Below are 15,290 nucleotides of genomic sequence, written 5' to 3'. Positions count from 1 at the left end.
TGGATCAATAGACCGAACCATATAAATATTATATACTCTTATTCTTCGCTTGTTTTTCTTTTGTTCTTATCTCTTTTACATTCTTATTCCATTATTCTCTCTATCTGTCGCATCATAAAGAAATAGCAAGAAAAAGAAAAAGATATAGAACAAAACCAAGAGAACCCATCACCAATCAACAATGAACAGACACAAGAAAAGAGCTAATCGATTTCTACAAGTCACTAAATGTATGGTTTTTGAAATAAAAATGATACTAAGTGAACATTCTTTATTTGCAATAAATTTGGGTGCCCATGCCTCCCATTTCATCAAATAAAATAAAATAAAATAAAACTATTCGATGTTTTTTCTACCCCAATATTTATCAATATGATGGGAGACCCATCATGAATTTCTTTTCCAGATCCTAGAAGGTCCTATAGGCTCCTAGCTACAAACAATTTGCAGATTAAGAACGTGCATTTTGTCTTTTAAAAAGTCATTGTTATTCCACATGCATATCAAATCATCTTGCCAAAGCAAAGTGCCCATTATGCATGCATCCGTAAAAGAAAAGAGATGCCTCCCAGCTTCGAGCTTATCGAGTTTCAGTTGACCCCATAGCTTCGGGTGCCAAAAGAATATATTTTTGGTGGTTCATTCCTTAAGAATAAATACCTTTTGGTGCCTCGATCTAGTGGGATTCCTTGTGCTCGACAAAACACGCAATTGAGGAACCGCATGATTGCTCGCTCTGATTTTTTTTTTTTTTCTCTCGCTTTTTTTATCGTGATGCAGTGCGTCACTGCATGCGTATGCATCCTCGATGCTGCTTATATTATCTTCTTTTTCTACGTGGATTCATATGTTTCTTTTATTTTCTCTCTGAGATCTTGTCTCCACGCTGTTTTCTTTCTTATTTTATTCAGGGTTCTAAAATCTAAACAGGCGGATGTTTATTATAAATTTCGTCGAAGTACCCAATACATGCATTATGACGATAAATAATGGTGTTACAGACAAGCCAATGGTTTCGGTCTGGTGCCTGTCGAGCAACCACCAAATCCAACAGCAGATCGACGTAGATCTTAACCACCCCACCTTTTTTCCTTTTTTTGATGAAATAGCCTTAAAAAAATTAATAGTGGTCGCAGGCACCGCACACTCTCCAAGCTAAGTCGGATCATTGTGATGCTGCTGCTGATCGGCAGCCTTTTATTTAGTGCATACATCACAAAGAGATTTCAAGCTTAAATGCAGGTGGCATTCCCACCATATATCTCAAAAAAAAAAAATGTTAAATTCAAATTACATTATAAGATAGTAGCTGGGAAAAAACATTTTATCTTGTTAATAATTTCCAAATCAATGTCACATTATTATTTGAAATAGAGTGTGCAGCAGTATAGCACTATTATTTTGTTTTAAAATGTAGTCTTTTTTTTTCTTTTTGTCTTTTTAATAGGTCATCCTTGAATATTATGATGGCTCATAATTGTGTGAAGCCACTGCACATTGTAAAGAGAAGACATCTGGCTCATTTAAGCCCTGATTGGCCCATCAGTCCGTTTGGAGTGAAGCCCAGTCGGTTTGACATCTGTGCTTTTTTTTTTTTTTTTTTTTGGTATAACGGTTGCTCATACTACTCTGACGTAGATATAGACATCCCCGCTACTTCAAGGCATGATTTATAGCTGGCTCATCCAAGTTGGCGTATGGATGAAGAATGGATCCATGTTCGATTGTTTGGATCTGAGCAACGAGCTAAGAGAATGCTTGTTGGAGCAACATTTTGTTATCATTATTATTATTATTTTTGTTTGTTTACAAATTACAAGCAACGGACCAAGGTTATGTGCGCTCGTCCATGCAATTTTCACATCAATCCATGCTTCTTTATGTTTTAAGGCGATACTTGCTGTTGTACGAAGACTGGAGCTCGATATAGGCCCAACAATATATTCAATAGACCGGGCCAGTAAAATGATGTAGAAATACTAAGAATTTGGCCCAGATCAAAGCCCAAAAGCATGCATAAGAACGCTGGTAAGCGTCGTTACTAGTAGCACACTGCCATAGTCCCACGTTGACAGTGTGCCGATCCTTCTCGTAATTGTTTAAGGGACGTTTGGATGGTTGGGCTGAAAATCTATAGGATTTTCATGGGTTGGCCAATTGAAATGATAGGGTTATAAGCTAGGCAAAGCTTATACTTATAAATACCCAAAAATAGATTTAGAGTGGACAAAGAAAATCTAAACACGTCCTAAGTTTTAGACTGTGAGTATGTGACAAGTGGTACACAGGATTGAGTAAGACATAGGCCCTCCTCTCTTGAGTATATTGGAGCCAACCACAACAAGGACATCATGGGATGGGTTGGGAGAAATTGTCATAGTCCCATGACTAATAAAATAGGTGCCATATGAATTTATTAACCATTGTCGATCCTCCTAACATGCTTTTGGAGGTACACGGATCTTGATTGTGAAGAAAGGAGATCCAATATCTAATCATGCAAATCAGATGGATATTTTGATGCGGGAAGAAGGTCATGGCGCTTCTTCTTTGCTCTGGTAGCAGGCATGAGGGCACCACCAAGAACAGTCTACCTTCTCCGTAAGGTTGGTTTAGCAATCCAATTGAACCAAGAATGGAATCGATTAAAGCAACAACAATGGAGCAGAACATTTAAAGATCAAAATGAACAAAACTTTGTGGGAAAAAAGAGAGAGGAAGGTACAACAAAATAATTAACATTATAATCCCACCATATTATAAAAGATATGGTAATTATATGTCCAATTTTGTTTGAGAGGTTTACATGAGTACGTATATTATAAGATAACAAAAACAGAAAAGAATCTTCTGCCATTGCATCGCACCCCTAGTTGCAGGCTTTGGTCGGTCTATTGGGACTCAGAATGTGCATTGTCTGCAATTCTCTTAGGCCCAATGGACTGTTTTAGCCAATTCTCTCACTGGCTAACCCCCAAATGAGGGGTATAACTGGACCAGTCTCAGCCCATTTGAAATGTGAGACATTTCAGCTTTCGTTTAGAGCCCATAAGATTCAAGCGAGGTAAATGATTCTTCTGGCACTGATGGATGCCCATAGGAGTCACTCGCTCTGATTTGTCTTGATGAAAGAAGGGAGACCCATAGCAAGCATCTTGAACTGCTACTTTTCTAGCAATCAAAGTGCGCAAATTCTTGTAGAACATATCAAGGTGAAAAGGCCGGATGAACCAATTGGATCTCCTATGCCCTAATTACAAAATAAACCAATTCACTTGGTCGACTGCCTTCTTAATTACTGGCCATGCATCAGCAATCACCAAATCAAGGGTGTGGGTTTCATGTTTGTCATATGCAAGTGTGCAGCACATGCAACTAAGTCAATCGGTTCATGATGGAAGTCATATTCACATCAACCACCAGCATGGGGACTAGATAGATATATGCCGATCACCATTTCTTCTTATTTGCGCATTCTATATAGTCAAGCAAGAGCTGCTGCTTGTGCATATATGACTTGGTTGGACGGTAACATCTGCCTAATCTTCTGTTGTAGCCCGAACCTAACCGCACTTCGAAAGCTTGGCTACTCTTCTTTCAGTCGGGACCAACTTCTCGCACCACACCTTATCAATGCCTCATGAATGTGAAATTGAGCTCCTTGCAGAAAGTTGTTTTAAAGTATTTCTCCATTTCTAATGATTGAACCTAATTATCAGGATCCAATAGGATTAATAACATGGACCACGGAGCACATTACACCTCAATTTGGGCCAGGTTTCGAGTCAGAGCTATTTTGCTCCCCTGCACCTTACTCTCATTTCAGTTGAGGACCAACTTGCCGCGCCACACCTTACCAATGCCACATGAACAATGTAAAATATTGGGAATTTTTGCGGAAGGTTCTTTGCAGCATTTCTCTATTATTTTCTATTGATTGAACCGAACAATCAGGATCCAACAAGATTACAATTGCATAGCCCATGGGCACATTACACCGTAATTTGGGTCCAGTTTCATGTCGGGGCTATTTAAAATTTGGATATTCTCGGCCCAAACCCCGCACATTAGCCCACCTGCCGAATTAAGCGAAAAAACGGGTTAAGTTTAATACCTGGGGATTGTAAGAAACCATTTATATTACCACATTCGTCTCAGATAATGTAAGATAACACATGGGCCAAGAGGCCGAACATTTGACCTAGCACGTGGGCCAGAGTTAGTATTTGAAGTATGGAGCCTGGCTGGGCCCTAAATTTAGTGAGGCTTGCGTTTGAAAAGAAATGCGTGGGAACTCAAATTTAATCCCGGCCCAGACCTAGGCCCAACTCGTCCCAGCTGAGACGCCCATTGCTAATCCTGGTACTGCTGCAATAATTGCATCTTATATGACATAGAATTACAGGGCCGGCCCGAGCCGGTCGCCTAAAGCCTCGGACCAATGGGAGGCCTCCGAAAGGCGGAGGGAGCATAGAGAAAGAGAGAGAGAGAGAGAGAGAGAGAGAGAGAGAGAGAGAGAGAGAGGGGGGGGGGGGGGGGGAGTTCCTTGCGTCTGACCGTGACCAAAAGGAAGCAAAGCTGCAAAGGTCTTATATAAAACGGGAACAGGAGCTGGCTACGAGTCTTCCCCCTTGATGGAAGGGAAGTGGAGAGTTTCCTGGCCTGCAAAGGGGCAATTTGGGAAGTTGGGGACAGTAGTTTTGTTTTGGGTGGAGAGAAAGAGAGAGGAGGGATTTGGTTGGCTTGATACACGCCTGAAGCCACTCTTATCTTTCATCCCTTCTCTTTTTTGGTTTTGGTCTTGGTTTTCCTTCCCTCACATTACTCCTGCTCCAGCTGGGCCATCAGGAAGAAAGATAGGGGGATTGGAGATGGACTTCTTGGAGGGTGGAGATTCTTTTAATTTTCTCCTCTCGGTTTCTTCTCCCCTCTTGGGTGGTAGAGAGAGAAAAGGAGGGAGGGGGTTGAATGGCTGGTGTGCTGTGATGTTGCAGTTGCTGCTTGGGTACTCGCTTGAAGGGGAGATGGTGGGATGGGACTTTTATTAATTAGATGGAGTGAATTTCCCATAATACAAATTCTTTTCTTTACCTTGGCCATAAAGTGCCATATGGGATTGACCTTTTCCTATTCTGCTCTTGCTTGACATGGTAAACAGTATTGCCAAGTATTATCTTGGTTATTTAAATAATTTCATGATCCTTTTTTTTTAGGATAATTATTTTTCTGTACTTTTATTTAAAAAATATATTAAATTAGAAAGGCTTCTTGCCTACCTTTTTTTTTTTAGATTGAAGTAATTTTGTTGAAATAATGTACTTGATAGTTATCTATTTCCATATCATTTTTTTTAAGTATTTTATATTTATTAATAAAAATTATTATTAAAAAGAATAGAGGTCTCATTCATTGAATTCGTTCTGGGCCTCCAAATGCATTGGGCCGCCCCTAATCATAGAAACATAATTGCATCAAAAGTATTACTTTCATTTGTCATGGCCTGCATTAATTGTGAACAAACTGAAAGTGCATATTAAAAAAAATAATACAAAGATGGGAAGACGAGAGCCAACGGTACTACCACAAATGAGCATATCACGTGCGAACGATATTTGTGAAAATAAACTAGCTTGTGCCGGTAACTAAGACCTTTGGCCTGAGCTAGTGAAGGTATGTAACAAATAAGATACAAAAGCAAGGAAGGAATTCAGCATACAGTACAAGAGCTGTAAAACCACAAAGCATCCAGGATCTCAGGATTTATATCAAGTTTATACATCTATGATTACATAGGCGTCAATCCAAGTGGTATTCGATTTCATGTACAGAAGGTTAAGATCAATAGATGTCAATAGTTGAGCTGAAATTTCTAGAGAACGATGAAAGTATCGGACTTCAGTGATCATATTGATTGTTGAGGGCCTGAGGCATGCGATGGAGATGGATCTCCCGGGACTTGCTATCACTGTCCGGCCGTCCTTGGACTTGAGCCGCTGGCCTTGACGGAACCGATCGGAAGATATATATCCTTGAATATCTTCTCTTTTATCCGACCCCTCCGAGGATAAGGATTGCCGTTCGCTTTTTTCTTTGGATGGCCCCTACTGGGGGTTCCGCCATCCTCCATCAAAGAGAGTTCGATGGAGTGCAGAACCGCTTCGATCGATTGGGAGATATCCTTGAATATCATGTCCTTGATCTGTCCCCTCGTGGGATAGGGATTCCCGGTGGCTTTCTTCGTCGGACGGTAGAAAATCTCGAGAACCTCGACCTCTGGTGGACCCATAGAGAGATGGCAAGGTGACAAGAAAAGCCTGCTTCAAGCTTAGGACAAAAGTTTGGATTGGAAGATAGGCAGGGAAGTTGGGTGCCCCGATCGAATGGGAGACGTGAGGCTTCTTTTTTTATTTGATTACAGGCATTTATAGAGCGAAATCGTGGGGTGGATGGGGGGGTGGACTGGAATAAGAGGCTTCAGTGACGAAGGGAGGGGTGCTTCTGGGCTCCTTCGGCCCGTATGAATCGTTCCAAGATGCGTCAGGTGGATGTCAAACCAGTGACATGGTACCGGAATCATGAAATTGAGGTCCTGTGGGTTGAATCACTCTGCAAGACCAGGTCAAGTACGTAGAAGGGTAGACCAATCAAAGGATGCCAGGTAGTGTCGATAGACCCAAAACACACCAAATTGAACACTAACGAGTTATTTAAGTTGAATTGGACTCACAGAGGCCAACATGGCTTAAGCACTCCCTTGGACTCATGCTGACATGCACCAAGTAAGGTTTTGCCAATTGGATTCCAATCGATGCCCTCATGGTGCAGACTGGCAGTTGAATGGTGGAGTGCTAACTAAAGTAGTCGATAGCGAGGGAAATTTTAGTAGTTTAACCATATATGTGTTTCGTATATAGGTGCATACAGAGGCATGAAAGAGATGAAGAAGAAAGGAGATGGAAAGCTTATATTGTACCTGTATTAACAATGACATCAGACAGAGAGAGACATGCGCATGGAGAGAGACAAAGAGATCATATCAAATCTACAAGGATCCTTTTTCTCCGACCATATCTTCACAAAATTTTGACGAAGACCAATATAGTACCCTATGAAGATCTCATGCATCTACTAGAATTATATTGTTGAAGTCACAACTTATATGATTTCAACAAAGCTAGTCAAATTATAAGTTTTCACGCCTTGTTTGGCAAAGCTATTAACAGTAAAGCTTGTGAAAGTAGAGCTTTTGAAAGTAAAACCTTCAGAAGTAGAGTTTTTATAAAAAGATGTTTGTTATTTGTTAACTACATTTATAAAGTACTGTGCCACTTTAATTTTGTTAAATAAACTAAGAAAGTACTTTTGGTATCACAAAATGACCATAAAAGATATTTCATAGTATTATACAATAAAGCATAATAAAATATAATATGTATTAATACATAAATATATGATATAGTATAATATTACTATAATATAATATAATATCATTATAATATAATAAACAACATTATATACTATAACATAATAATTTAATATAATATTAAATTATTTAACATAACATATCAATGTATTATGATATAATGTAATATAATATTATATTTATAGTATAATACAATAATAACGGTACAAAATATTATAATTATTAGCGTATATTAATTTTTCATAATATAACATAATATTAAATTATTTAACATAACATATTAATGTATTATGATATAATGTAATATAATATTATATTTATAGTATAATACAATAATAAAGGCATAAAATATTATAATTATTAGCATAAATTAATTTCTCATAATATAATATAATATTAAATTATTTAACATAACATATTAATGTATTATGATATAGTATAATATAATATTTATATTTATAATATCATATAATATTATATTTATAGTATAATACAATAATAAATGTATAAAATAATAATAGGAAATAAGAATACCTTTTCTTGCACGGAAGGAAGTCTGATCCATGGCTAGGATTCTTTGTTAGGGATCCAGCAGATTTTTAGGTTTATAAAGAGACAAAGTATGTAACTGTTATATTTTATTATGAGTATTTTGGTAAAAAAAATGCTTTCCAACAAAGTTCAAAATAGATTTTTCGAAATTGCTGTTTTTAGCTTTCTGAGAAAGCTAAAATAGCTTTCCGAAATTTTTACCAAACACTTTTTTTTCATCCAAAACTTTTTTTGGAAAGTTAGAAAGTACTTTTTGGTCCTCCAAAAGTTCTTCTAAATAGGCATCGGTAGTTTAACTATATATATGCTTCGTATATAGGTGTGTACAGAGGCACAAAAGAGATGAAGAAGAAAGGAGACGGAGGGCTTATATTGTACCTGTATTAACAATGACATCATATATATATATATATATATATATATATATAGAGAGAGAGAGAGAGAGAGAGAGAGAGAGAGAGAGAGAGAGAGAGAGACGCATGCAGAGAGAGGAAGAGATCATATCAAATCTACAAGGATCCTTTTTCTCCGACCATATATATCTTCACAAAATTTTGACAAAGACCATTAGTGTACCCTATGAAGATCCCATGTATCAACCAGAATTATAGTGCTGAAGTCCCAACCCATATGATTTCTGCAAAGCTAGTCAAACTGTAAGTTCTCAATCTCCAGATAGTTTTTGTCTCCTCCTATTGACAGTGACATGGAGATATCTTCTTCATTTTGTGTTCCAGAGGTTCAGCTTGCCTAGCTCTAAAGAGTTTACATGATAGTTTTAATGTGTGGGACATGATTTTGTTGATGAAAGATGGGACTTGGGTTGACAGATATCTAGCTGAGGTGAATACCCTTAGGTTTGTTTGCACTCTTTCTTTCCTTTATCTCTCTCTCTCTTCCCGCGCTATGAACCATTAAACACTAAGAACCTTCTGGGTTCCCTGTAAAGTGGAGTCAAATTTCCATAAAGAACCTGCTCTGAATCCAGTGTATTGTGCATGGACGCCGGGTGAGTGTATTGTGCTCGTCACTGTGTGCTTGCGGCCGGTCCAAAAAGTGGCAGTGCGGTGATGCCACGAAGCTTACGAGATATTCATAAATCATCGAATTAAGTAGCCCAAAAGCAGATGAATAGATGAGTCGCAAAATTTTTAACAGATAAACGCAATCCCCTAAACCCATATAAGCATCTATGCCAACTCGCGCGAGTCATCTCAATCATTGAAGCGACTCCCTATGGTAAGTATATAATCAGAGAAATACTAGGAAAAAGGTGAATCTAGCTAGGATCGGCATCAATAGAAGAAAGGTCGGGGCCTAAAGATTCTTTTCGTTAAGTATTCGGTGAAACTCCCCCTTCTATATTAGGACTCATTTGGCCATCCAGAAAAAAAATTATTTTATATATACACAAGTCACAAGGAAAAAAAACGCGGTCTACAACAAAACGAGTAATGTGATAGTGATGTTGCATTTTCTTTACTAAATAAATTGGCCTCCGCAATCTATCTACCATCTACAGAGCGGAAAATCACAGGATGTGAGGGACAAATAGAAAACCGGTGCTTACCCAACCCAACAGAGGCTCATTAAAATTCTCAACTTTGTTTCAGACTGGCTTTAACCTTTTTCCCTTCTTTTTCAAAATTAGCAAGCCGAACAGGCATGTATGATGGATGGAACATGATTTTTTTTTTTTTTTGTGGGATTGATGGAACCAGAGAACACACGCCCAATTAGTTCCCTAATTCCCCTTCTTTGCTCTTAATTTTCCTCAAAGAGACTGCCATGTTGCAAGGACCTGGCGTATTCCTTGTGCTGCCCAATTAGTTCAGTGTCATTCAAGATAGCCAACTCAACTGAGAACTCTGGTCTCCCTCTAGGGCAGCTCCTGAGGACGTTAGGCCTGTTACCTGCTAGTTGGAGACGAAAGCTGGGAAAAGAATCTGTCAGCTTAGCTTATTCAGTGGATATGCCATCCATTCTTAGATTAATGCCCTTTCCCATCCAAAACCAATCATAAACGTCGTAGAACAGAGATCCAAATAAACTTTACGTATTCAAGTGTAGTACTAGTACCTCATTTACCCATTAGCATCAACACCAAATGAAATTTAGGCTAAGAATACGGACACTAAATATGAGACACAAACAAATTATCTTAGAACGAGAAGTAGAAGGTTATTATTAAAATCGCCTTGCTATTACCATCCGTCCTCGGACTTCACCCGCTAGCCGGCCGTGACGGGGATCGATCTGAAGGTATCCTTGAATATCTTCTCCTTGAATATTGCCTCTTGTTTTCTATTCCCCATAGCCCGTGCTCGTGCTCGTGGTCGGCGCTTCGTAATCCTCCATGAAATAGAGTTTGATGGAGAAGAGTACGGCTTGGATCGACTTGGAGACGTCGCGGAGTATCATATCCTTTATCTTGCCCCTCTTCGGGTAGGGGTTGCCCGTGGCTTTCGTCCCTGGCCGGCAGAGGATTTCGAAGGCATTGATCTCCAACGAATCCATAGACAGAGTTGGAAGGATGCAACGATTCGTGTTTCCTCTTGAAGAAGGGGAGTGGGTTTATTTATATTGCCGAGGTCCAAGAGAATGGAGGAGGAAGGGTGAGCATTTCCGCGTTGCTTCCTGGGTTCGTCTGAATTGCCCCAATTACACGCCGGTGTCTCAGGGGGTGTTCTATACCGCCAGATGGACGGACTAGATAAATCCATAAGACTCGCATCTACAATTTAAAGGGCCAGATCTTAAGGACCCCCCAGCATTTGCGTCTCAAAATTATTTTTTTTTAAAAAAATAAAGGAACAAGAGGGCACCCGGATTCCATTAAAGCGATGAAATACAGAAAGTTTAATAATTTCACATCCAAAAAAGAGGAAGTTTCATAATTAACCAATAAAAAGATAGGAAAAGTCAAAAAGCAAGTAAGCAATTAGTTAGAAGTAGTGATTTTAGTACGTAAATCATGTTCGTCCTTTTGTCCTTAACGGCAGTTATAATCCAAGATTGAAATAGCCGAATGGAACTGTTGCTTAAATGGCTAAAGATGCGGCCATTTCGTTCTTTTCCAAATCACCCACACAATACAGGAGACAAATGCCACATTCTCCCGGAGTGGAGGGTCGTTTTGGCACAGCAAAAGAAATTCCTACCACATTTCTAGGTGATCAGGATGCATTAAGCTACCATCTCCACATGGTGCAACTATATATATTCGAACGTATTAGACTCGTATTCAGCTGGAAACAGCAGCTTGCAAGTATGTTAGGGATCCGTTATGGCAGATCAGTATTGCTGAGAAGTTATGAAGGCCAGGTTGGTACACTGGTTCGCTTCCCCACTCCTCTCCAAACTTATCCTGAGTAATAACGCATTCGATGTCGATGCGTTGTTTCTCATTGTCATTGACACAGCGACACCATTGATGAACTTTCTGCATTCTTTGCAACACTTTCAGATTTTCTGCTGCCACCAGTACCCTGGCTGGAGAAGTTCTCATTAGCTTGGCCTGCGTGGCATGTGGTTTGTTTCTGTGGATGAATCGCCCTTTTGTAGCTTGAAGTGCAGGACTATATATGAGCCATATATAGTTCAGTCCCTTTGTCTCTTGCTCGGCTGGAACGTCTAATATATCCGCCTATGTTTAAGATTTTCTTATCATTTTGTTGTTGGTAATCATACAGAACCACTCCCGATCAACATTTCCATGAGGTCATGCCCGAATTCAAGTCTCCCATTTCTTAGATTTCTTGAAAACAAAATACTATTTCTTAGATACAGTGCACCGGGATGTGAGTCAACTTCTTTTTCCTCTAATATCTATTACTTTGTTTTATGGAATAAAAGAAGCAGCTTTTGAAATGTAGAAAAGAGAGGGCTTCGGTCATCTCAAACTCCAACACGCAACTGGACTAGACGGACTGGAGCAAATAATTCAAATACGAGAAGATCATACACTACCAGAAAATACGCGTATAGTAACGGAGATTTCCGTCACTATACCGTGTTTCCGGTTACTAATACGAAATTTATGACCGGAGCTCCCGTCACTGAATTGGTTACAAAAACACGCGCCACTAAATTTTTAGTGACGGCGGCGATTTCCGTCACTAAACTCCGTGACAGAACCGCCGTCACTAAGCCGTTACAAATCCAAAAATTAAATATTTAAAAAATTACATATTTTCCGTCACTATCCAGTTGCTGAGTTAGTGACGAAGGTAACTTGGTCACTAATTTTGTCACAGTATTTGGTCACAAGTTTGGTCACTAATCTGTCACAACCTTTAGTGACAGATTTAGTCGTCACAAATTTTGTTACTAAATTTGTTATTAATCCCATCACTGACCTAGTAACAAGGTTACCATTACTAATTTGTTACAACTCACCGAGCAAAATCAATTTTTAGTAACCAAAATCCTATCACTAAATTTATGGCTGCTCGTTACAATACTTGATAAACAATTCAGTAACCAAATTTGGTCACTGATCACATTCCAATAACCTGGTACATTTGGTACATTGATTGGCTCATAATAATAATAATAATAATAATAATAATAATAATATCATTAATAGCAAAGGCATTCAACATTACGCAAAAGTCATTTAACACATCATTCAAAATAGACATCAACATGTCCTAAATCCATCAAAATCAAAATCCAAAAGTATGTCATAGAGATCAACAGAGATTTCATTCCTCCTAGTAATACAAAGACCTATCATCTAAGGCAAAAGCAATCATAATGAAGCATTCCAACTTTAGCATGTGCAGAGACCTCCCTCCATGACAACCAAGGACCATTGAAAAATTGGCGCATGATTGCAACAGTTTTGTGACTGACCTCATAATCAAAAAACCTGCAATTTAAAAAATATTCATTAGAAAATAAACTAAATACTTTAAATGCAACAAACATATAAATTCAAGTTAGTGATGGTAAATTCAAGACATGGAAAGTGATCATGCTATTATATTCTCTTCGTCATTCTTATTAAGGCGTTATTTTCATTTCTACCACAATCAGAATTGGACATTTTGTTTTATTTAGAAACTCCAACCAGTAACCAAACCACAAAAATAGAAAAGTTGATTGATATTGGGTCTTTATAAATTTAATGATGAGCCAATTAGATGTGAAAGATGGGTGGCAGAAACAGATTATTGTATGGAGGGTTTTAGCTCCAAGTTTCAGGAATTAAACTAGTTCAAATATGATATTCAAATACCACTTAAGGTATGATAGTTGTAAGTACAAGATGAACCTGTCACACTATGAACCTCCACTTGAGAGCATAATAACCAACAAAGACTTCAGTGTGCGAGAATGACATCTAAAGACCGACCATTAGCAGAGAACGTTAGGCTTGTTTCCAAATTACAGCACCTCTGTATTTAATGGATCTGGAATTGCAGATCCTAAAGATGAACTGTTGTACACCTAAACAATTCTCAAAATAGAGTCCCCACCGACTGTTATACAATTATAGTAAGGAGAAGCAAAGGCATATAGCTATCGCACAACATGGACAGCATTCAGTTAAAAGGATAATCTAATGTTATACTGCATGGAGTACAAAAGTAAACAGTAAACTCAATTAAGAAATAATATTGTCATACGAAAACAAGTTATCTTCTAGCTATATCAGATTAAGACCGTCTATCCTATTCAAAAACAGAACCCATGGAAAAGATTTTTTCATCCAATATCACTAGAAGGTGCTTTTAAATATATTTATCCTTTGGTTTCACTCGGCAACAATTAAGCACTACATAGAACTGATTTTTGCAATAGTAGTTATAAAATAAAGGAAAGAACTGGATTGACCTTTTCCAGCTCTTCGGATAATTTTGCCCGCAAATTTTCAACTGCAATCCTTGCCTCTCTTTCCGTCTCATAAGATTTAACGAAGGCCTGTCATTTTTCAAATCTGCCATCAGAAACATGCCAAACAATTAACAGAAGAACTGAAAATTTTCAAAAAAACTATCAATTTGTCAGCTTCCTCCTTTCTGAAGCTTTCCAACAAAGATGCATGCTGCCTCTGAAGGTCCTGGATAATTGCATTTAATTCTTCAACCTTGGCCCTCATCTGAGCCTCTACAGAAGATAAAAACCGACCAAATAAATACTACAAACACCTAGTTCTTCAAACTTCTAATCAAAAAAGATTTCTTTTAACAGCCAATCAATGAACAATTAGCAGTCCGAATTAAAAGGCATAAGTGACATTTACCAATCTCTGCATGCCTTTTCTCTTCAGAATCCAACATACTTCTGAGTTTCTCCTGATCGGCCAAATACCCATCTTCAAGCTCCATGAACCATCTGATACAAGTCCTTAGTTTCTTTATGTACTCTATCATCTGCTCGCTCTTTCCCTATAATATAAATAAAATTCCCACAAAATCAGTTAAAATGGGCAAAAATTCAACAAAATGGGAAATTTTCAGACCAATTACCTTGTAATCATTCTGGTTCTTCCCCTTCATCTTCTCACCCAAAAGCCTCTCCACATCCTCCCTAGATGTGAACAAAGTAATCCCAAGAAAGAATCTTGCATGAATAAACCATGAACCCACAGGCCACATGTGACAACACCGAACCAGTGATCAATCCAAAACCCTAGAAGCCAAAACCCTACCCCTAGGAGAACGATAGTAGAGGGCAAACCTTACATTTGAGGGGCTTGGAGTGGGGTCGAAGACCGGGGTGGGAGGGGGCCTGTTCTGGTTCCGGGAGGACATGGATTTAAGAGGATATTAGGGTGATAGGGTTAGGGTTTTGAGGTGGGAGGTGGAGAATGTACTTTATTTATTGTACGGGTCTACGCTACAGATTGGATCATTGGATGGAGAATGTAACTTTAAGAAGAAATATTTTGACCAATAAAAACATCTACAGTAAACTTTATTTTTATTTTTATTTTTATTTATATATTTATTTTTATTTTTTTACTTTAGTTATCTTAATTTATTCATAATTCTTAGAGTAGAATCATAGTTCTAGCTCATCCTCCTTTGAGTAGATAATATTACGGTAATAAAAATTCTTACATCAAGGCTTACGCTGCCAACCTTTCACCTCTCTTCTTTTCGATTCTAGATACTATTGGCATGCTTGTATGCTTAGACGAATCTGCTAGGAATGCCATACCGTTTTGGAGAGCGATTGGGATTTGGGCTATCAAAGAAATTTGGGCAAGGCGGCGGGCACACTTAATTTCATTTTGGATTTTCCTCTTTTTACCTTTTTTTTTAATTTATAATTACTCAAAAATAATATTTTTAATATTTTTGGA

At 38.2% G+C, this 15,290-nt stretch overlaps 1 protein-coding gene across 5 annotated transcripts; it reads right to left on the bottom strand.

The window, feature by feature from the left end:
* Nucleotides 1-12,533: 12,533 nt before the first annotated feature.
* LOC103700193 (kinesin-like protein KIN-14H) lies at nucleotides 12,534-14,816 on the bottom strand. Of its 5 annotated transcripts, XM_039124257.1 has the most exons (6): nucleotides 14,663-14,816; nucleotides 14,452-14,545; nucleotides 14,226-14,370; nucleotides 13,995-14,089; nucleotides 13,817-13,903; nucleotides 12,534-12,848 (listed from the first exon to the last, which is right to left on the bottom strand). In XM_039124257.1, the coding sequence occupies exons 1-6, from the start codon at nucleotides 14,734-14,736 to the stop codon at nucleotides 12,840-12,842; spliced, it is 504 nt and encodes a 167-aa protein (XP_038980185.1). In that variant the 5' UTR covers nucleotides 14,737-14,816; the 3' UTR covers nucleotides 12,534-12,839. The 5 variants fall into 5 exon arrangements, with proteins under 5 accessions (XP_038980185.1, XP_038980183.1, XP_038980184.1 ...); XM_039124255.1 differs by lacking the exon at nucleotides 13,995-14,089 and having other exon boundaries at nucleotides 13,817-13,919; XM_039124256.1 differs by lacking the exon at nucleotides 13,995-14,089 and having other exon boundaries at nucleotides 13,817-13,919; nucleotides 14,452-14,512.
* Between the last annotated feature and the right edge of the window lie 474 nt (nucleotides 14,817-15,290).

The sequence above is a fragment of the Phoenix dactylifera genome, chromosome 3 (genome assembly GCF_009389715.1).
Source record: "Phoenix dactylifera cultivar Barhee BC4 chromosome 3, palm_55x_up_171113_PBpolish2nd_filt_p, whole genome shotgun sequence".
Taxonomy (NCBI): Eukaryota; Viridiplantae; Streptophyta; class Magnoliopsida; order Arecales; family Arecaceae; genus Phoenix; species Phoenix dactylifera.
The sequence above is the reverse complement of the archived record's forward strand: the minus strand, read 5'-3'. Positions and strand labels throughout refer to the sequence as shown.